The sequence below is a fragment of the Vespa mandarinia genome, chromosome 1 (assembly GCF_050613455.1).
Source record: "Vespa mandarinia isolate Hongniang chromosome 1, ASM5061345v1, whole genome shotgun sequence".
NCBI lineage: Eukaryota > Metazoa > Arthropoda > Insecta > Hymenoptera > Vespidae > Vespa > Vespa mandarinia.
The window spans coordinates 2990001-3012500 of record NC_140810.1 but is presented as its reverse complement, the minus strand read 5'-3'; the positions used below and the strand labels follow the sequence as shown (position 1 = coordinate 3012500).

Sequence of the window (22500 nt, the reverse complement as noted above, 5' to 3'; positions counted from 1 at the left end):
TTTGTGAATACGTCTTCGATCCGTCGGCACGTTCAGTTCGACATACGAATTTTTTAGTAAAAAAAAAAAAAAGAAAAAAGGGGCGGATACATAATAAAAGTTAAGTTATAAAATTGACAATAAATTTGATATGAAATGAGAAAAAAGGTGAGAGAGGGTGAGAGAGAGGGAGGGAGAGGTAGAGAGAGAGAGAGAGAGAGAGAGAGAGAGAGAAAGAGAAAAATATATATTTGGATCGGGAATATACGAATGAAACAAAGTGATTACTAGGAACGACGAAACAGACTCTGATCTCGGAAAGGCATGGTACCCCCATCATAATTTTTAGTATTATATAGTTTTATTATTAAAATTAGACGATAGATCAGACAAGACATCCACACACAGATATACATATAATACATATATATATAAGAGTATATATGTTAAATATTAACGTAATCAATTACGATTTACATTGTTATGAAAAAAATGATCGTGTATAAAGTTATCTAAGTGATTTCCAATTTTTAAAACGATATGGAGGTTTAACACCGAAACGTATGCCATTATGATCGCTTAAGTTTCTCGGATTTCATGATTATTAACCCTTTATCTTTCTTTATCTTTCTTTTTTGTTTTTGCTTTTCTTTTTCTATCTTTTTCTTTTTTCTTCTTTTTTTTCTTTTCTTTTCTTTTCTTTTCTTTTCTTTTTTTTTCTCTTTCATTAGTCGAGAGTGAATACAAGGTCAAGAGAGGAGTAAAAGTAAATACATATTTTACATCTGTTCTTTTTTTTTTTTGTCTCATTTCTTTTTTTTTTTTTTTTTTTGTTTTTTTTCCTTTCTTTTTTTCTTTCTTTCTTTTGTTAAGCTTTATCATAGAGAGAACTGTTTTTTAGTTATACACTATAATCAACGTTAAGAGAGTTTATGCGCACTGCGTGGCTCTTTTATTATTTTTAATATTATTTTATATATATATATATATATATATATATATATATATATATATAAATATATATATATAGGGAGAAGAATGAGAAAGATCGATAATAGTATAATAGTTCTTAATGATTTTTAAAAATCGAAATACGTTTAATTATATGCACGCTTGCTATGGTGCATACCCACCCAATATAATAGGCAGCGACACTTAGGTTAGAGGGATGTGTTTGTATTTCTTGTAATCACTTTACTTTTTACTCTAAGATATTTTCTTTTTTCTTTTCTTTATTTTTTTTCTTTTTTTTTTTTGTTTATCTTTTGTTCTTTTTTTTTCTCTCTTTTTTTTTTTGTTTTCTTTTTTTTTTCTTTTCTCTATAGCTCTTACAGAAGAATGACTTTCTTACTTAGCATACTTTGTTTGATCTTTCTATTATGATTATGAATTCATGTGTCTGTAGGTTTTGTACCCTTTACACTTGATTGAAAAGGCCACCCTCCACCCGCACCCACCATGATATTTTTAAAACATATAATAGAGAATGATTATTTTCTCTTTCTTTCTTTCTTTCTTTCTTTCTTTCTTTCTTTCTTTCATTGTTTCATTCTTTCTTTCTATCTTTCTATATATCTTTTATTTCGAAGACTTGACCTTGAAACGTGGTTTTCTTTCTTCTTCAGATCTTATCAAATGAAGTATCAAATACGTGGTATAAGAATAAAAGATATCGTACGCGTGTAATTAGATTTTTTATTCTTTTTTTTTTTTTTTTTTTTTTTTTTTTTTTTAATAACTGTTATAAAATAAATATTATGCGAGATTTATTTGGTTGAACGTTCTTTCTTTTTTTTTCTTTTTTTTTTTCTTTTTTTTTTCTTTTTTTTTTTTTTTTAATTTTCTTTTACGTTTTTTAAATGTTTCACTGCGAATGAATTGTTATATGAACATGGATAAATCGAGAAACAATGCCTTGTTTGATCAAGCTTCGTACTTAACGTCTTATAATTTATACAATTTACCATGCAAATGTTCTTTCCTCTTTTTATTTTTTTTTTTTTTTTTTTTATGTTTTTTTTTTTTTTTTTTTTTTTTTATAAATATATATGTATATATTCGAAACTCTCAGATATATATATATATATATATATATATATATATATATATATATATACATATCTATATTCATGCAGTGGCACTTTAAAAAAAAAAAAGGGTAGAGGACCATCTTTTACGATCATTTTTATCTAATCTCGTCTCTCTCGTGAAATTTGTATATATATATATATATATATATATATATTATATATATTATATATTATATATATTATATATATTATATATTATATATATATTATATATATATATATATATATATATATATATATATATATACGAGAGATATTCTTCACGTACTCTTTTTAATCCGATCAATTGTGTGTTCCCAAACAGAACTTGCCTATTGAGGAAGCAGTGAACGTTAACATTACAGAAATCATGTTGTATACATATTTTAAGGAAGCATTAATTTACTTATTGTATTCTTGCTTTAATTAATTTTTATGGAACAAGTGGCAATGTATTTTGATCTCTCTTTTAGTCAGAAATAATATGTCGCGTTTTATTCAGGGTGAGAAATGAGAATTTTTTTTTCTTTTTTTGTGATTGACTGGTTATAAGAAAGGAACTTATATATTTACTCAATATGACGCATATGTGTTTTATTTTTTTTTTTTTTTGTTCTTCGTTCAGAAACTGGCAGCTTTCATATTTTTTACCTATTGTTATATTTCTTCTTCTTCTTTTTTTTTCTTCTTTTTTTTTTTTTTTTTTTTTTTCTTTTCTTTTCTTTTAAATTAATTATTATCGTAATCAATCATAAACATTGTTTCTATCTATTTTATTAATTATTATTATTATCATTAAATTTCTTTTCTTTGTAATTGGCTAAATCGTAATATGCAATTGTAATCTTTGAAAGACACGATTAAGTTAACGAATTAGCAAACGATGTCGTTTTTATTGATTTCGTTTTTTTTTTTTCTTTTTTTCCTTTTTTATTTGTTTTTATCCCCGTGTAATTATTTTCAATAATAATGATGTTAATAAAGTTACCATATTTTTGACTGAAGATATATATATATATATATATATATATATATATATATAAATATCTGTATGTATTATCTATTAAGTAAATAAAATTTGTTTCATTACTTTTTCGAGAAGAAAATTATATTTATATTTGTGTACGTTTTTATTTTTTTTCTTTTTACTTTTCTTTGCTTCTTTTTAAATAAGAATATCGTGTCTTAAAGATTACAGTCGGACGTAATGTACGTATTGAATAAAAGGAAAAAGAAAAAAAGAAAAAAAAGAGTAACGAACTCAAAAACGAACATGTTAAGTAATCGTTTCTTTCAAAATTACGCGATGTCTTTTGGAGGATACTCAAGAAAAAGAAGAAAAAAAAAAAAAAAAAAAAGGAAAAAAACCAACAAACAAACATCTTTTTCGTATATAAGTTTCTCTTTAGTACGCAAATTAAAAAGGGAAAAAAAGAAAAAAACAAAAGAAAACCAGAGAAAAATTAAATCGGAGCAGTATATGAAAATTGAAAAAGGGAAAAAAAAAAAAAGAAGCACCGACACACACTAATATTATTAACATTAATGAATAATGATTTTAAAGTAAGCGAATTACATTTATAAGAAAAGATTATGAAAATATATATTTATCTATGTCTTCTGTGAAGATAGAAAATAGTACTCTCTCACTCTATATTGATGATATCGAAAATCGAGAAACGACAAAGATACAAACGCAGAAGTAGATTAAGTGGAATGAAGAAAACTCGCACTGTACACACAATACATGATACGTTCAATGGCACACACAATCTTGTTGAATATCTTTGTACATACTTACGTAAAGACCATCAAAAAAATTGTTCAGAGGTTCCAGCGATTACGTTTATGTATTGTAACGCGTACTCCTGCGAGAGTGGAAAAAAAAAGAAAAGAAAAAAAAAAAAAGAATATGTGACTTGTTTGTAATAAATTATGAATACAGTTCCATCGCAAGCATATATAGATTGAAATTCAAATCTAAATTCCCGGGTCAATATTTTCACGGAGCAATTTTTTTATTTTTTTATTTTTTTATTTTTTTTTTTTTTTTTTTTTCTTTTTTTTTCTTTTAATATTGAACGATCTATGTATCTGAGGAAATATATATTTTTTCTCTTCTCCTCCATTTTCTTTTTGCAAAGAACGAAGATGCGTCAGAAATATAATTTCTGAGAATAAAAATTGTTATTCATTTTCTTCTTTTTTTTTTTCTCTTTTTTTTTTTTTTTTTTTTCTTTGTATGTGTGTAGGCGCGCGTCATCGTCTCTAAGAAAATATTGACTATGTTCTTACAACAAAATCTACGATCTATCTGGAAAAATTGTAGATTTTTAATTCGACAATATTATCGTGAAATCACTTAATGCAATCGAAATTTGTGACATTTATAATTCATATCCTGGAACTGCCATATCAAAAAATTTGAGCTTGATTATGAAAATGATTAAGAATATCGGTTGAAAAAAACAAAATCTACCTGTATATTATATTATCATAAATGAAACGAAATGAGGATCAAAGTAGTTGGTTTAACGAGTAAAGGAAATAAATGAAATGATATATCATTAAATTAGAGGTTTAAAAATATAATAGAACTCAGTATATGTACAGTATTTGAAAAACATGTTTATAATTTGTATGGAAAAAATAAATAATTGATATAAAAAAAGGCTGTTATATTGCTCGATTATAAATCGCTATGTTCTTTTTTTTCTTCTCTCTTACGATCGTTCGCGTTTCTCATCATTTTCTTTTACTTCTTTTTTTTTTCCTTCCCTCTTTTAAATATAATAACAAATGTCCACTTTGTGTGTGTGTGTGTGTGTGTTTCTGTGTTTGTTTGTGTGTGTGTATGTATAAACGTATTAACTTTTCATTTATTTATATTTTTTAATTTTTTTTTCTCTTTTACATAAGCACCAAAATTTTTTTTGCACATTGATAATGGACCCAATTTGTATCTAATCCTTTCATACTTCTTAATCTCTCTCTTCCCCGTATACCCATATGTTTTTAATATTCTTTATATAGCGCAAGTAATCATTATTTCGTCAGTTTGCTCACTTACAATAGATAATATTCATAATATAGAAAAAGAAAAGAAATATATATATATATATATATATATATATATATATATATATATATAAAAATTCAACGAGATATTTCCTTTTGAAAAGAAAAAGAAATGTCGCATTGAATTGCCATTGTAAATATTTGTATATAAAATTGTAAATGTAAAATTAATAGAAAGAAATATAAATTTATATATATATGTATATATATATATATATATATATATATATATATATATATATATATAAAAGTAAAGAGAGATAATAAAGATTATTACATCTATCAAAGATAAGAATATTATAAGTGGTTTTTTGAGGAAAAAAAAAAAAAAAAAACAAAAAAAAATGTGATATCAAATGTTACCCCTTTTTTCTAAAAATCTTGATACACGTCGAAAATTAATCCCCAATAATTTCGTCCTGTCCCCCCTCCCCCTTTTTTTTGATCCTTTTTTCTTGTTTTTCAATTAATAAGATTATTCCAGGCATGTTTCATCCGATTGTTATCATTATCGGTCCGTCCAATCCGTATTAATTTATTATTGCTGATTGTTGATCCATTAATTTGTGTTTCATTCATTCGATCGAACGTTATTATTTTCATCATTGTTTTGTGGCATCGGTGGTGGCGATGGTATATTAAGAATCATCTGTTGATTCTGTTGATGTATATGCTCGTGTTGTTGTTGTTGTTGATGCTGAATACGATGGACTTCAAGGGCCAATAATTTTTGTCGTTTCTCCTCCATCAATCTTTCACGATGCTTATGAATGTAATCGTAAACGTTTGGCAATCCCATAATAACGCATACTGACAAAGCTGATCGATATATGTTCATGTCGGTTGCTTCATACCTGCATTATAATATGTTTACGTTAATAAAAATTAGAATATTTTTTCTTTTTTTTTCTTTTCTTTTCTTTTCTTTTCTTTTTTCTTTTCTTTTCTCTTCTTCTTCCAATAATCGTTCTACGACAATTGTCTTACCACTCGTTGGTTTTTTCGTCGTAACACTCAACCTGATAAATTGTTGTTACACCGTTGTATCCACCGATGGAAAAAATCATGTCATCTATCACTTCAATCGCAAAATTACTACGAGGATTATACATGTCTGGTATAGAACTCCAAGTGTTAGTAGTAGGATTATATTTTTCGCCAGTACACATTCTTGATATACCATTGAAACCCCCTATACATGATGAAATTTATAAATATCTTTATTATTTTTTACGACGAACGATTTATTAATTTACGATCGATCGTTAAACGTATATAAACATAATTACCAATAACATATACATAGCCGTGATAAGCTATACATGATACACCGCTTCTACGAGATCTCATTGCGGCTATCATCGTCCATTGATTTGTTTCTGGATCATAAACTTCAGCTGAATTGATACACTCGTTTCCATTGAAACCACCGGTAATATAGATTTTGTCTGTATAATAAAATAATTGATTAATAATAATACAAACAATCCTTTCATTTTCTTTTTCGTTGTCCATTAAAGTTTGTGTATAATTTCTTTTTTTGTTTTTTTTTGTTTTTTTCTTTTCTTTCATTTTTACTTACGTTCTTCGTATGGGGGGAAAAGATTTCTTGTTTGTTGTGGAACAAGAAAGGAAGAGAGAAAAAAGAAAGAAAGAAAGAAAGAAGAAAAGAAAGAAAAGAGAGAGAGAGAGAGACAAAAGAAAAATAATAAAAAAATTCTAAAGTGTCTACCATTCAAAGTAGTTGCACTTGCGTCGGATCTCTGGACGTTCATTGGCGCAATCAAGGACCATTGATTCGTTCGATAATTATATCGTTCGGCGGTATTCTGTCTATGGTATCCATCGTATCCACCCATAGCATAAACCAAATCGTTCAATACAGCCACACTGACATAACATCTGCGGATCGACGAAATGAAATGAATCTGATAGAAGTTATTATCGCTGAATAAGTTATATTTAAATCGGGGGGCTAGTCGCTCTAGTAGACTCGAATAGCGAATCCTCGTTATATCAAAGAGGAGGGAAAAAAAGTTTTTTTTTTTTTTTACAATGACGACGATCAATGAGAAATGATTAGAGATCGTTTACGAGTTAGCGACTAGCTCCCCCTGAAATATAGTCGACCTTCTGGCATTCATGGGTGCAACCTCTCGCCAGACTTTAGTAACTGCATTGAAACAACGACAGCTGTTAAAATAATCCAAACCGTTGAAACCACCGATTACGTATATATTGAAACCGACTACTGCAGTTCCGTGATAAGCTCGTGGACCACTTGGATCCACTTCTTCGACCTTTGAACGAATTAACGACGAAACGATGATGACAATGATGACGATAATGATAATGATAATGAATGAATGTAATCGAAAAAATTTTTTTTTTTTTTAATAATAACGATTTTTGAATGAAACTAACGTAATTACCTTGACCCAACGATCGGCTCTTGTGTCATACGTTTCAATAAAATTTGTAGCATTACCGCCGCTCCATCCGCCTATAGCGAAAAGAATTTCATGGGGTACTCTAGGACGTGCTATTTCTGGCGTAGGAATTTCTCCGTCCTTTTGCGTGATCATTTCCAAATCATATAAAAATTTGAGCGTCTCTATGATGATGGGTCGACAGGCATCGTTTCCAACGACGTAAGAATGATCCTTAACATTTTCCAAAAAAAATTGCGTGTTCAAAAGGCCCAAACGTATATTTTGCATTAACTCGACTATATGACCCTTTCTAGCATCTGGATCGTGATTGATCCATTTAAGTACAAGCTCCCATACAGTCTCTTCGCTCTTTACATTTAACTCGTCGGCCCCTATCAATCTCGAAAGTTCTTCTATCGGTAAATCAAGTACCTCATTGCTTTTCTGAGCTACCTAAGCCGAAGATATAGGTTTAGGTATGATCTTTCAAATATTTTTACGATCGATCGTACCTGAACGAAATGTCTCATGACATAACGATAAGCGTCATTTTCCAAACCCTTGCAAAAATGTTCACGGGCGAATCTCATTATACCGATACAATTTTCCGGTGCTAAATTTTGTCGAAGAAATTCACAACAAATTTCAAGAACACCGAGAATACTTAAATAATCGGCCGTAACTAATAATTCGCAAACGTTATCTCGATTAACGTCGAGCGAACGAAGATAAGCATATTCCAATAACAAATTCATCATTTCACTGGTGACACCTGGTAAAAGTATATCGGTCTTTTCTCGAGAATGCAATGTCGTAGTGAATAGTGCTCTGCAATAGAATTTTGTACAAATTCGACAATCGTAATTCGACGAATTTATCCTCACGAATTCAAATGACAACTACCATTGTCCATTTCTGACCTGAAGTACGTACTGCACGCGGACAGGATCGCACGGTGTATTGGAAATACTCCGCCATCTTCTAATCTCAATACGGCGTCGCATAATAGATTATTCTGACGAAAATCATAAAGCGATTGCATCGCTTGAGTACTCATACATCGGCCACCACTTTCAGCGATCAATCGTTGGGTACTCGTGTTACATTCTTCATTGGTGGCATTGCTATCGCTCATATCCACGTCCATATCAGATAGATATTCTTTAAAAATATCAATATCACGAGAGTTCTCGATGATCGATCAACAGAGATTATTGATTCAGGTCGAAGGTTTGTCTTCGATCGTAAAAATTCTACATAAGTGAAAAATAATGATCCGCGTAATAATAATATTCGTAATAATTAAAAATCATGACAATTTAAATGTAAAACTTTTCATTGAAATTTAATATGAATATGATTTTTCCAATGTACTCACTTTATCAAAATTGATTGAAAATAATAGGTTTTTTTCTTTTTTTTTTTTTTTTTTTTTTTCTTTCTTTTTTTTCCCTTAATAGAGGTTAGAACTTTGAATTTCAATTTTGTTCGGCTCCCGTCGACTTGTAACTTATCGATTTTGATAAGTAAACGTGATTAGTGTCACAAACGTTGAACTATGGATATGTGATTAGTTCGGACAAGGTATGAATTTTTCCGTCACCGATGCGATTCATACGGTCTACAATTTTGTTAGAAGTTTTTTTTCTTTTTTTTTTTTTTTCTCTTTCTTTCTTTTTTCTTTTTTTTTCTCTTCTTTTTTTCTTTTGACACACGTGCACGGACGGACGAGAAGACCGGTCACAATGATTAAGGAAAAACTTGAAAGGATTCGAATTTGAAATGGGGCGGTATATTGGATTGTATAGGTATGTGGTCGGTTTGGCAAATGGATACAAACTATTTAGTGTGTTTTCAAAAGCGAATAAATGTCGGCTCTGGCTATGACATAGGTCTTACATGTCCGCCGCTTAGTCAAGGACTGTCACTTGACAAATGAGAACCATGTTTACAGAAAGTTTCACGTTATTCTAGAAGGCCTCGTCGCGTTATAAGAAAATGACGTTAGGAATATATGACACATATAGATACGTACATACATGCGATAATTTTGATTGAACAATTTAAATTAACGACGATCACGCCGTTTATACAATTATTATAAACATCGGTTATATACAATATAGATTTATCCGTATCAGAACTAAATAACGTTAAACAACTAAAATTATATTTTACAATAACGATATATATATATATATATATATATATATATATATATATATATATCGAAGTTCTCGTTAAACAACGTGAACATCCTTTTGTACTTTATATTATGAAATATAATAATAATAATAATAATAATAATAATAATAATAATAATAATAATAATTTCTAAATCGTAATATCGTCACAATGATCGCACGTCTTCATCATATACGATAATTAAGTGGGTTCAATCGTGACAATATTATTGTGTTCATCGTTCGACGTTGATGCATTTATCGGACATTGTAATTTCCAATTATTGTCTATGGTAAGATAGTTACCGTCGATAAATTCCATTTTAATATTTTCGGAATCGTCCTTATGGCTCATTTGTATTTTCGGAATTTCGTGGGTATCACGTGATCGTTGATCGAACGTATCGAATTTCGAGGAAAATATTCTCGAACCATCGTGATGATAAGCGAGAAATACGTCACGGAGCATCCAACCGGCGGCCATAATCGTTACAGTTGGATATGAGGTTTCACCTAAGAAATTAGCATTCTCCAAAAAGGTAATCCAACTACCAACGAAGGATTCGTATGTCGATCGGACTTTTTCGGTGTTCGACGTTTCAATATTTTTCTCTCCAAAGATTCTAAATGTCCAAGTTACCACGGCGAAGGTCATCGCGTTAGTAGGAAATGCACGTATTATCGTTGAGTTCAAGCCTCTATAGAGACACATATAACCTTCAGAACGTATAGATTGTCGATAACAATCAAGGGCACCGTTATAACGTTTACTACTTTCCGCTTGTATTCGCGATTTGATTACGTCCAAAGGATATGATATTAACCATGAGGCTGTCCCAGCTAATCCACCGGCTAATAACATTCGTGGTGTTGATATTGGTTCCTTTGATTGTGTAAGTATTTCATACGTTAAAAAATATACACCGAAGCTTGGTGCCTCACGTAAAAATGTTATACCCAATCCATTGAATACACCACGAAATCCTTCCCTTTTATAAATATCTTTTAAACATTCCACCGGTCCTGAATATTTTCTATTCGTCGATGATTGTAATTGCATACGGGTCTTTGCTAACTCTATTGGACTGCTAATAGGTGATTGCGCAATACCAGCCGTTGCACCAGCCCAAAAATGATATGAAAGACGATCCTTATCAGACATGTGTTTTTGTGCCTGTCCGTAAACACCGAATACTATTGCATTGACGACGGCTACTCCTGCCATTGGTGACGTCATGCCTCGATAAAGGCCAAATACCTTAAGTATATTAAAGTATAAGTTTAAAATCTATTATATATTAAATATTATTTTTAATAATATTTAATAATAATAATTATTTACCGATTCCTTCGTGATCAATGTTCTAAGGCAATGAAATGTGCCTTTGTATTTTGGATTTCGATAATCTTGCGTTTGCATATGGACCTTGACCGTATCCAAAGGATATCCCACCATAATACCGGCGCACCCTAAAGGATACAATAAATATATCATATAACGTATATCGATAAAGAGAATTAATAAAATTTCATTAGATTATTAACGATGGACTCTGGAGTGATATTCTTTAAGTTAAGTATTAATTTTATCATAGATAAAAAATGATTTATGTAATTATCTGACTTTTCTTTCTAATCTATCACGTTTTATATTAGTAATCAAATAATAAATATTCATATTATAGTAATATATATATTTACTATATACTATATATTACTATATACTATATATTATATACTATATACTATATATTATATATTATATACTTATACTATATACTATATACTATATATTATATATATATATAATATATAATATATATATATATAGTAAATATTCGTATCGTTATTAGTTGACCTACGATAACGAAGTCACACGATAAATTATGCGATAAGTCGAGTAAGTAAGTATCGTTAATATTTTTATCTTCGAAAAGTTTTTTCAAAACTTTTCTTCTCTTTTGACCTTATGTACTTGTACATTCCTTTCTATTTCGAATTTAATAGATGTATACAATATTTAACAGCGCAATACTTAACTCTCTCACTCTCTTTCTCCTTTCTTATAAAAATATTGAAAATAAAAAAATTACCTCCCAAACATCCAGCGGCAAAATCGAGTGCCATAATAATTGTTCCCTGTTATTTCTAACACGATTTTTCCACTTCCAAAAGGAATGTCCGTTTTTGAATAGACCGTCTCTAAAGTGTAATGATTTCAGATTTTTTCCTTTTATTGATGCATTGAAGATTTTGTAAGCTACGTATCGATTACTTTCCACAGGCAATAAATCGGGATCCATGAAAGATCGATCACTGCTCCTTTGTACTCGAGTCTGAAATAAAAATTCGAACAAAAGGCTGATTGACGATGGTCTTTGTAAACAATTATAATAATGAAATATTCGTCTTGATTAAAGTATTATATTTGTTGCTTCTGTTTTTTCCTTCCTTTCGTTCCCTTCGAACGAACTTTGAACTATGTAAAATTTTCTTTTTTTTTTTTTTTTTTTTTTTTTTTTTAATATCTTTTAAAATTACACCAAAATATTGCCGTTGACATCGTCGGGATTGCACTTAAAATGATTTTATAAGAGAAACGAACAAAAAGAAAAAAAAATAAAAGAGAAAAGGAGAAAAGCTTTAAAAAAAAAAAAAGAAAAGCGAACGAACGACAATCGCATAGGTTATTAACGCGTATTATAATATACTTGTAATTAATTTCTAATAGATTAATTACTAGAATTAATTATTAATCGACAATAATTAATGATTATCATTATTAATTATTATTATTATTTATTTTGTTATTAATAATATAATTTGACTTACTGCTTGGTATGTCATAGCTACATTTCCACGAAACCGCAACTACTCGTTTAATTTCACTTTCGTTTCTTCCACGTCTCGAGGAAACTTTTATATTTCGAAATCTCATCGAACGTAGGATTAATCTTAAATTTTATACGGGAAAACTTTTTAAAGGATAACTTTTCTCGATCGAATTGATTTTATCCGAATGTGTACGATTAATTCACTTAAGAATCCACGATTCGACTAAAAGCTCGATCACATTGAAGACTTCTTTGGAGTCTTGGTGGCAAAGATTATCGGTATATCATCGATACAAAATATTGACCAATACTAATAGTTATCCAACAGTAAAATTTCACTAACATTGGCTGTACTTTATGTTACTGTGGTTATTCTGGAAGGGATGTAGAATGGATGGTAGAGGGGGGGGGGGGAAGACCTGGGTCAATCGTTCCAAGATAAGAGGTCGTCTTTGGCGCAATCGAATGATTCGGCTACCTCATTGATCCGAGCGATTTACAGAAAAATATTTATATTTTCTTCGTTTAATAAAAATCTTCGTGTTATTATCAAAGTACACACAAAAAAAGAAAGAAAGAAAGAAAGAAAGAAAAAAAGAAAGAAAGAAAGAAAAAAAAAGGAAAAAAAAAGAAAAAAGAAAATTTGATAATGACATGTGTACATTGATAATGAGAACGTTCGAGAACGATGCAACGATTCTATAAAAAGGATAATTCGCAAATTTATTTATATCGCGTAATATAGCTACTATAATTAATTGACATATATAAATTTTCATTCGAACATTGACTTTATCTATTCTTCAATTTTCGTATTCTCGACTCGTTATATATTCCTTTATATTGTAAAAGATATGATAAGTTTGTGAAAAAAAAGAAAAAAGGATAGAAATATAATATTAAAATTTTGATTAGAAAAATCGTATAATAGATCGTTAAATGAAAATATTTCTATTACTTTGTTACTATTAGAAAAGCGTTAGAAAAAAAAAAACAAAAAGAAAGAAAAAAAGAACAAAAAACTTTGCTGACGATCATTACAAGCTACTCCTACCCGTGATCTTTTAATAATTATACGAACTCCTGAGTTATCCCACCATTTATACATATGTGACTGATTGTGAGTAATGAATTCGGTCGATAAGTTTGATTCCTTTCTTATTCTAATAAATTAACAAAAGTATCTATGTATATATTTTTTATAATCAAGAACGACGATTAAAAATTGTTATGATAAATGAAACATCGTGTATTAATAATAAATAATCTAAACGAAGTATCAAAAAATAATATTTTAAAACAATAGTTTATATATTTTTTTTTTTTTTGTAAACATTACATAACTCATGACACGAGTTAAATATATAAAATAATTTAATTTAAAATTTAAATGCAGTTAAATTTTGATCTACGTTTCCGTAGATTACATTTAAAATAAAAAAAAAAAAAAAAATAAATAAAAAAAGAAAAACTAAACAAACAAACAAATAAGCATTTGAGCGATTTTAATATTTATTGATACAATCTTCTCTCGCATTCCGACGAGTAAATATCGAAAATCATTCTTTTCGTATGACATAATTTCAATAATTTATAATTTTAACAATTTCCTAATTATTTAAACAATTCAATGCATTCTTAAATATTTTTTTTTCTCCTTCACACATAGCAACTTTCACGTAATGAGATTTAGATGGATAATACTTGAATCGATATATTGAGATATAATTGTAAATTACGAAATACAAGTATTATCAAGCGAATGGTTACATATTTCAATGTATTCTATTTTCAAAATCCTTTCGATCTAATTCTGATTAAATACTAAAGTATTAATCCTTAATATTCCCAATAATACTTCTACAGTCAAATAGATAAGTTAATAATTACAATTCAAAGATAATAATAATTTCTTTGAATTTTCAAATTTATATACTATAATTGTTATATGCGTTAATTATATTTATTATTCATTATATGTTTTTATCGTGAAAAAAAAATGTATACCGATATCGTATCTAACACGGATCATTGTGTGACGCACTCTCGAAGAAAAATATACATATGTTACATATAAGAGACTGAAATGCATAAGTTTACTGTTTATCAAACTAATATTATTTACGCGTGAGATGAGAATAATCAATAAATGCTTATATTCCGACAATATAGGTAGGAGACTTATCATTCCCCGTTTGTATTCATAGTTCATACTTTGTCCACATCTGTCGCTGTAGTCACAGACTCTTCGAACATAAAATTGTAAACAGCCTTAACATTTTTAACATGTAAAATATAACTGTAATTTTACGTCATAAGAGAATAAAATATTTAGCATTGTCAAAACTTAACTATGCCTAAGCTTACAAACATTTTATAAATGTAATGAGCGAAAAAGAATCATGTATATTTGTTAATAATTAATAAAAAAAAAAATATATATATATGTATATAAATATATATATATATATATATATATATATAATTTAACAATGTATTAATAATTAAAGAAAAAAAAAAAAAAAAAAGAAAAAAAAATTCTTTCCTCATTATTACATTTATTATGGCGAGGTAATGAACTTAACGATAACACCATGACCCTTTCACGCTCATTTAAAATAACTTTATACTTTCTCTTTATCGGTTAGATAGCAGTATTATTCTTATATAAAATATCTCTAATCGAATAAATTATTTTTAAATACAGGCAAGTTAACCTGGTGTAACAGAGACTTTCCTACACGATTAAAATGTTCCTTCAGTTGGTCTTTAACGGTCAAACGATACAAGTCGTTGAACGTGTCTCTTCTAATAACATTATGATCGAATAATACAAGTCTATATTTAAAAGCAAAAAGGGAAAAAATTCTTACGAGTTTTTCTTCTTTTCTATTTTCTTATCTCCAAATTTTAAAATTATTCTGAAATTATAGTGAAAGCAAAAAAAAAAAAAAAAAAAAAAAAGAAAGAAAAAAAGAATGTATACCACTAAGAAGAATATTAACAATGTTGACGAATCTGACATCATTTTGAGTTCGTCTCCTCTTGACAAGGTTCGAAAAAATTTTTGTCTCTCTCTTTCTCTCTCTCTCTCTCTCTTTCTCTCTCTCTTTCTCTCTCTGTTTTTTTTCTCTGTTTATTTTAATTTGATACATATATTTAATCGTCAAAAATTTATAAGAAAAAAAAAAAAATTATGACGTATCGATTGCACGTATTTAACAATAGTTTCTTTCTTTTTTTTCTTTTTCTTTTTCTTTTTCTTTTTCTTTTTTCACCTTCTTTTTTGTATAATTCTTCTTTCGTTTTTATCTCTTACATTGAACGATTTCAAATGATATTAATCATTCGTAGTATGTTCTCATTATACGAAATCACTTTACGATCGGAGTGTCTTTCGTTCGACTTATTTCCTTTTAAAAACAATTAGTAAAAAGAAAAAGAAAAAGAAAAGAAGTAAAATAAAACTTGGTAGTTTCTTCCATAAAGACATTCCACAGTCGAGAATAAAGAAATCGACCTTGGTGCTGACTTCGATGGCCATAATCGTTGAGAATGACGCAAAATTTCACTACGTTACAGTATCTCAGTAAACATACTAGTTTATTTTCTCTTTTTTTTTTTTTTTGTTTCATTTCCATTTTTCTTTTCTCTTTTTCTTTTTTTCTCCATTACAAACCAATAATATCTTAATAATAATAATAATAATAATAATAATAATAATAATAATAATAATAATAATAATAATAATAATAATAATAATAATAATAATAATAATAATAATAATAGTAATAATAATAATAATAATAATAATAATGATGATGATGATGACAATAATAATTTCTATTGATCTGTGTTGAAAATAAGATAGTGTTCTTTGAAAATTTGGAAATACTTTCGAAGTATATAAAACGGAGTGGGGGAAACTCCGATCATTCTTATAAAGCAGAGTCATAAGTTTCTAGTTTCAATGTCATAGCAACGTAGAACGACACACTTTACTTTTATAATTCGAACAATGTTAAACGTAAGAGATAAATATTACGTGACTTGATATTAAAATATTTTCCATTATTATTTTCATAAAGAAAAAAGAAAATAATAATAATAGTAATAATAATAGTAATAATAATAATAATAATAATAATAATAATAATAATAATAATAATAATAATAATAATAATAATAATAATATTAATATTAATATTAATAATTACAATGGCAAATAATATAGAATCTTTTTTAACTTGTTATTTTTTTGTTTTTTTTTGTTTATTTTTTTTGTTTTTTTTTGTTTTTTGTTTTTGTTTTTAATTACATGACGTTCCAATCAACAGCCGAAACTCATACACGGTGGGAATTATATAAAGGAAGGTAAAGATTCGTCTAAGAGTACGTGCCTAATATTTTCACCTAAGGAGGACGATGAGGTCGGAGCATTAGGAAAATATCTTCAATTATTTGCCGTAAGTAGATAAGTTAAATCTTTCGAAAATATCATATTTTCAATTATTTAATTAAAATAATTTATACGTTTTATCGTAAGAAATACAAAAATATCGTATTTCACTTATTCACTAATAGAATATATTTTATTTGTTACATCGTAGAAATACGAAATAAATCTTCTACATATAGAATCTAGAAGTTCACGTCGTGTAAATGGTTACGAATTTATGGTTGAATGTGCACCAAGTTTAAATCTCGGTTCAGTCATCGAAGATCTTCGAGTACAATGCAAATACTTTTCCATTATTTCTAGGTGAGAATAGTTTATTGTAAGAAAAAAATAAATAAATAAATAAATAATTTATATACTTGAAAAAAATTTTGGTTCTTAATAGAAATCACAAGGATAATGTAGATACCGTGCCCTGGTTCCCAAGGAGAATCAGGGATCTCGATAAATTCGCCAATCAGATACTTTCTTACGGAGCAGAACTCGACAGCGATCATCCTGGATTTACAGATCCTGTTTATCGAAAAAGAAGAAAATATTTTGCTGATTTGGCCTATAATTATAAACAGTTGAGAAATCGATTGATATTATTATTCCATCATTGATATTGTTTGTTTTTCTTTATTTTTCTGTTTTACTCTTTTCATTTTTTCTTTTTTTTTTTTTTTTCTTTATTCAATATTGATGCGATCGGAACGAACGTCATTGTTGGATCGAAATAATATTCTTTATGTTAATGAAATGTTAATAAAATGTTAATTAAATTCTTCTTTTCTCTTAGCGGTCAACCTATTCCAAAGGTAGATTATACGTCGGAGGAAATTGCTACATGGGGAATAATTTTTCGAAATTTAACGAAACTTTATCCAAAGTATGCATGCAAAGAGCATAATCATGTGTTTCCACTTCTAATAGAAAATTGTGGATATAGGGAGGACAATATACCGCAGCTCGAGGATATATCGAATTTTTTAAAAGGTAAGAAATAAGAGAATTCATTTTATCATGAAATTACATAAGAGATATTTTTTGTTAAAGTATTAATCATTTTCTTTTCCTACTTCTTCTTCTTCTTCTACCTTTTTTTTTCTTCTCTCTCTCTCTCTCTCTCTCTCTCTCTCTCTCTCCCTCTCTCTCTATCTCTCTCTATAGATTGTACCGGTTTTACTCTTCGTCCAGTGGCAGGTCTCCTTTCCTCTCGTGATTTTTTAGCAGGCTTAGCCTTCAGAGTATTTCATAGTACGCAATACATTAGACATAGTAGTAAACCTTTATATACACCGGAACCAGACGTTTGTCATGAAATACTTGGTCATGCACCACTTTTTGCCGATCCTGCATTCGCTGAATTTTCACAAGTCGTTGGTTTGGCATCTCTCGGTGCACCAGACGAATATATCGAGAGACTTGCTACGGTAAATTTTTAAGGAGATTAATTTTCTCTTTTTTCTCTTTAATTTTTTTACATGAACATAAAAGAGAGAAAGAACAAAATAATAAAATATCAATTATCTTCGAGTAAAAGGATATTATTGATAACGATTAATCGTTACAGTGTTTTTGGTTTACGGTTGAATATGGTATATGTCGACAAAATGGTGAATTAAAAGCTTATGGTGCTGGTTTATTATCGTCCTTTGGCGAATTGGAATATTGTTTAAGTGGAAAGCCAGAGTTACGACCTTTTGAACCGGCTAAGACATCATTGCAGAAATATCCGATAACTGAATATCAACCGGTATATTTTGTTGCAGAAGACTTTGATGATGCTAAAGAAAAAATGATGTGAGTAAGAATAAATAATGTACACATACACACAGACACACACATGCACAACATGTGCATCTATATATATATATATATATATATATATATATATATATATATATATCAAATAATCAGAGTTTTATACTGTATCAATGATAATACTTTTTATTTTATTTTAGATAATCTTTACATAATGACACCATATTATTTCTCTCTCTCTCTTTTTCTCTCTCTTTCTCTCACTTTTTCATCTCGTATTATCTTTTATTTGAATAACTGCATCGATAGAATATTTATTGGTTTCAGCAAATTTGCACAAACCATACCGAGAAAGTTTGGAGTCCGATACGACGCTTACACTCAGAGTATCAGCATCATCGACAGCAAACATCAAATAGAGGAATTGATTTATAATGTCAATCAAGAAGTTCAAATTCTAATGGACGCTTTGAAAAAATTAAAGGAATAACGTTTAGCGTTACATCGTTCTTCGTAGTTTCTATCTAACTTAATATCGTTATTAGGGAAAGGGGAGAAGGTGGGAAAGGGATTTGGTATTACATATTACACGTTTATGACCATAAAAAAAAAAAGAGAACATATATTTCGTAATTTACATCTGTCATACATACATATTTGTATTACGTAATATCATCGAAGACATTCGATTACTCCGATCAATACGTTAAACAATTATCCCTCTCATTCGCGATGACGTCAAACGATCATTCAAAACGATTGTAAAATATTATATTTTACATCGATAATAAACTATTATACATGGCATAAATCCCTACGTTTATAGATATATAAGAAAATCATTATATATATATATATTATATATTATATATATATGTATATATAATACATGTACAACAAAATATATTACTTTTTGCTTATCATTGTAAATATATTTGTGTTCTTTCCTCGTCTTCTTCTACTTCTTCTTCTTTTGCTTTTTTTTTCGCAAAAAATCATTTATACCCCAAAAATGTGGATGATTTATACAATAAATTCATCGTTCGTCGTTGTATACCGTATTCGTTTTAGAGTATGGTTTTCTCTCTCTCTCTCTCTCTCTATCTCTCTTAAGAATATAATAATGTCAGAATTTCCGACGGACTTATAATCTAACGTTTGTTAGGAGCAATTAAGCCTCTCACCACCCAACTCTAATAATTAATAAACCTTTTGTACTTTTCACATGGAATCAGATCCTTCATTAGAATACTTGGAAACGTTCTAATCCTCTCCATGAAAGTCGGAGTCTTGTCACAAAACTCTAACCTAAATACTATAGTATTCTTTTAATAATATTCACTCGAACGAACGGGGATCAGTTTTTTGTCGATCTCTGTTGTTGAGCACCTGGCACTTCGATATTACCGTAAAGTATATCGGCTTGCGGCGGACATATTTGAAAAGGCACGAGCTCTGCCGGATTTCCATTTTGCTGAGTGGATGGACCCTGTTGTTGCTGTTGCTGCTGCTGCTGTTGTTCTTGCTGTTGTTGCTGCTGCTGTTGCTGCTGCTGCTGTTGTTGTTGTTGTTGCTGTGGTTGTTGTTGTTGTTGTTGTTGTTGTTGTTGTTGTTGTTGCTGCTGCTGCTGTTGCTGGTGCTGCTGCTGATGTTGCTGAAGTTGTTGCTGTTGTGATTGCTGAGATTGTTGCGATTGCTGTTGTTGAGGCTGTTGCGTTTGTATCATCGTATTAACGCTAACATGAGCCACTCCGGAAACCGTTGGTGATACTGGACTAACCGGTAAGGCATGTGGAAATAATTCCGTTGGCACTATAGGTACTGGCACAGTGATCGGCAACGACAACATATTTACACCTTGAACGCTCGTCGATGTGGGCAATTGAACGTTTGCATTTGTGTTGCACCGATTCGTTTGTTGGCACGTGTTCGTCGTATTGTAAGATATTCCCGACTAAAATGATAATCATAGATTAATTTATTATAAGAATTTTTATAAATTATAAAACTTTTCTTGAAACGTTTTTATGTAATAAATAATATTCGTACTGACGTTAAGCAGAGGCGATAATATTCCATATCTTGCGATGAATAATTGTTCCGAGACTCTTCTCAACTCTTCCTGCTGATGAACAATGAGCTGTTGCAATTCTTCGTGTTTACGTTGTAACTCGTCCTGTATTTGATTTTGAGCGGGCGTCATTACGATGCCTTGTTGATGAAGCATCTAAAAAGAAGTAAAGAATATTCTTCATTTGAGTAAAATTAATCGCTCCTTTTTTATTCTTATCATTAATACCTCGTGCGTCGGTAAAGTAGATATTAATGATGCTGAAGGTGTGGCAAAGCCGGCTGTTACAACAGGTTGAAGATTCACCATGGCATATTGCGTTGGTTCGATAAAATTTATACAGGATTGATCGTCTCCCAAATGATGTTGCTGTTGTGGCTGTTGTTGTTGTTGTTGTTGTTGCTGTTGCTGCTGCTGCTGCTGCTGCTGCTGCTGCTGCTGCTGCTGCTGTTGTTGTTGTTGTGGTTGCTGTGGTTGCTGTTGACAACCTTCTATTGGCATTGGTTGAGAGGTAACTGAACTACTGACCGATGTTGTTTTCGTTCTCGAATCATGCCTAGTTATTTGCGAATGTGGTGAACTTCGTAAAGATGTCGATATGGAGGATGTATCTGATCCACCTCTAATCGTTTTTGAATTTTTCGACAATTTTGTTGGCCATTGTGTCATAGGTATTTGACAAGTAGTGGTTACCTGATGATAGTAATAATAAATTGGTAAAAAAAAAAAGAAAAAATGATTTAAATAACGATATATAAAGAGATAAAGAGAGACGTTTATTATCAACCTGTTGCTGTTTTAATGGCATGAGAACTACTTCTTGGGTATGCGTTTTATTGAAGTTTGTTGTTCCAATATCTTTACGCATTTCCTTCATCACGTCAACATAACTTACAACGTGATGAGTACAAACAATGAATTCTGGCTTCGAATTCCATTGGTTATACGTTATGAAAAATCTAGTTTGTAACCATATCCATTGTTGGCCTTTAGTTAAGAATCTATAGTGACAAGAGGTACCCTCGCCCTTCTGCATCACTGAAAATATCTTTCATGGCGAGGTTGACTATAAAATAGGAGATTTCATTTTATAACTTACAAGATTCGTGGCAAGTAACGACTTTATCCAAATCATCAACGTGATAATAATCGTAGCCGGATGTACCTAAAACTTCGAAAGGTAAATATCCGATAATCGGTGGAGCCCTGTGATCTAGAAACAAAAACTTCCATTCAAGACTGTGCCGAGAAGTGAATTCTGATTTAGTACTGTCCATGACCGACATTTCTCGTATCAACTGCGGTGTCTGTAATCGGCCTGTTCCAACAAAAACCATTCTGCAAATAATATAATATATGCGATATATACATATATACATATATATATATATATATATCGCAAAAATTAAATAAAAAATGTATAATTAATTACTTGGTATCTGATCCACACATGTTGTTAAACCTTGTATTAGGAAGTAAATTATCCACGTTGGTATCCACGTCAGAACCTTCATTAAGTATTTTATAATAATTACTTTTGAAATTTTTCCCTATGTTATGTAAATGAGTATAAAAATTAAAAAAAAAAAAAAAAAAAAAAAAAAGAAAGAGGAAAAGGTATAAGGAAAAAAAAAAAAAGAAAAAAAAAC

General features: G+C 29.4%; 4 protein-coding genes across 10 annotated transcripts in view; 1 reads left to right on the top strand and 3 right to left on the bottom strand.

Moving 5' to 3' along the window:
• Positions 1-5437: 5437 nt before the first annotated feature.
• klhl10 (kelch-like protein 10) lies at positions 5438-9395 on the bottom strand. 3 transcript variants are annotated; one of them, XM_035873664.2, is made up of 9 exons: positions 8937-9395; positions 8479-8811; positions 8071-8386; positions 7559-8011; positions 7257-7426; positions 6859-7028; positions 6416-6574; positions 6114-6318; positions 5438-5980 (listed from the first exon to the last, which is right to left on the bottom strand). In XM_035873664.2, the coding sequence occupies exons 2-9, from the start codon at positions 8703-8705 to the stop codon at positions 5698-5700; spliced, it is 1983 nt and encodes a 660-aa protein (XP_035729557.1). In that variant the 5' UTR covers positions 8706-8811; positions 8937-9395; the 3' UTR covers positions 5438-5697. The 3 variants fall into 3 exon arrangements, with proteins under 3 accessions (XP_035729557.1, XP_035729558.1, XP_035729559.1); XM_035873665.2 differs by lacking the exon at positions 8937-9395 and having other exon boundaries at positions 8462-8604; XM_035873666.2 differs by having other exon boundaries at positions 5839-5980; positions 6146-6318; positions 8479-9395.
• A 211-nt stretch (positions 9396-9606) lies between these two features.
• LOC118444906 (mitochondrial basic amino acids transporter) lies at positions 9607-12013 on the bottom strand. Its single transcript, XM_035873685.2, has 3 exons — positions 11835-12013; positions 11084-11211; positions 9607-10999 (listed from the first exon to the last, which is right to left on the bottom strand). Exons 1-3 carry the CDS (start codon positions 11866-11868, stop codon positions 9944-9946), a joined length of 1218 nt encoding a protein of 405 aa, XP_035729578.1. The 5' UTR covers positions 11869-12013; the 3' UTR covers positions 9607-9943.
• Positions 12014-15335: 3322 nt separating this feature from the next.
• Positions 15336-19710, top strand: Hn (phenylalanine hydroxylase). Of its 2 annotated transcripts, none has more exons than XM_035873677.2 (8): positions 15336-15628; positions 16913-17041; positions 17186-17337; positions 17420-17602; positions 17816-18012; positions 18187-18449; positions 18590-18819; positions 19108-19710. In XM_035873677.2, the coding sequence occupies exons 1-8, from the start codon at positions 15554-15556 to the stop codon at positions 19268-19270; spliced, it is 1392 nt and encodes a 463-aa protein (XP_035729570.1). In that variant the 5' UTR covers positions 15336-15553; the 3' UTR covers positions 19271-19710. The 2 variants fall into 2 exon arrangements, with proteins under 2 accessions (XP_035729570.1, XP_035729571.1); XM_035873678.2 differs by lacking the exon at positions 15336-15628 and adding an exon at positions 16446-16602.
• Clk (circadian locomoter output cycles kaput protein Clock) overlaps positions 19702-22500 on the bottom strand; it is a 7263-nt gene continuing 4464 nt past the window's right edge. For all 4 annotated transcript variants that reach the window (XM_085664726.1, XM_035873661.2, XM_035873658.2 and 1 more), the window contains exons 7-12: positions 22284-22359; positions 21951-22189; positions 21639-21889; positions 21080-21544; positions 20834-21007; positions 19702-20734 (exon numbers count right to left, since the gene is read on the bottom strand). In XM_085664726.1, coding sequence (XP_085520852.1) covers positions 20138-20734; positions 20834-21007; positions 21080-21544; positions 21639-21889; positions 21951-22189; positions 22284-22359 — 1802 coding nt within the window. In that variant the 3' untranslated portion in view covers positions 19702-20137. The remainder of the gene's footprint in view (positions 20735-20833; positions 21008-21079; positions 21545-21638; positions 21890-21950; positions 22190-22283; positions 22360-22500) is intronic.

Excerpts from the sequence above, each read along its gene's own strand:
- Hn (XM_035873677.2), top strand. The coding sequence starts at position 15,554 with ATGTATACCACTAAGAAGAATATTAACAATGTTGACGAATCTGACATC. Across the intron at positions 17,338-17,419 it reads TACTTTTCCATTATTTCTAG|AAATCACAAGGATAATGTAG; the intron begins GTGAGAATAGTT and ends GGTTCTTAATAG. Across the intron at positions 18,013-18,186 it reads TATATCGAATTTTTTAAAAG|ATTGTACCGGTTTTACTCTT; the intron begins GTAAGAAATAAG and ends CTCTCTCTATAG.
- LOC118444906 (XM_035873685.2), bottom strand. The coding sequence starts at position 11,868 with ATGGCACTCGATTTTGCCGCTGGATGTTTGGGAG. Across the intron at positions 11,212-11,834 it reads TGCCGCTGGATGTTTGGGAG|GGTGCGCCGGTATTATGGTG; the intron begins GTAATTTTTTTA and ends TGTATCCTTTAG. Across the intron at positions 11,000-11,083 it reads CATTGATCACGAAGGAATCG|GTATTTGGCCTTTATCGAGG; the intron begins GTAAATAATTAT and ends AATATACTTAAG.
- klhl10 (XM_035873664.2), bottom strand. The coding sequence starts at position 8,705 with ATGGACGTGGATATGAGCGATAGCAATGCCACCAATGAAGAATGTAAC. Across the intron at positions 6,575-6,858 it reads AAGTGCAACTACTTTGAATG|ACAAAATCTATATTACCGGT; the intron begins GTAGACACTTTA and ends TTTATTATACAG. Across the intron at positions 6,319-6,415 it reads CGGCTATGTATATGTTATTG|GGGGTTTCAATGGTATATCA; the intron begins GTAATTATGTTT and ends CATCATGTATAG.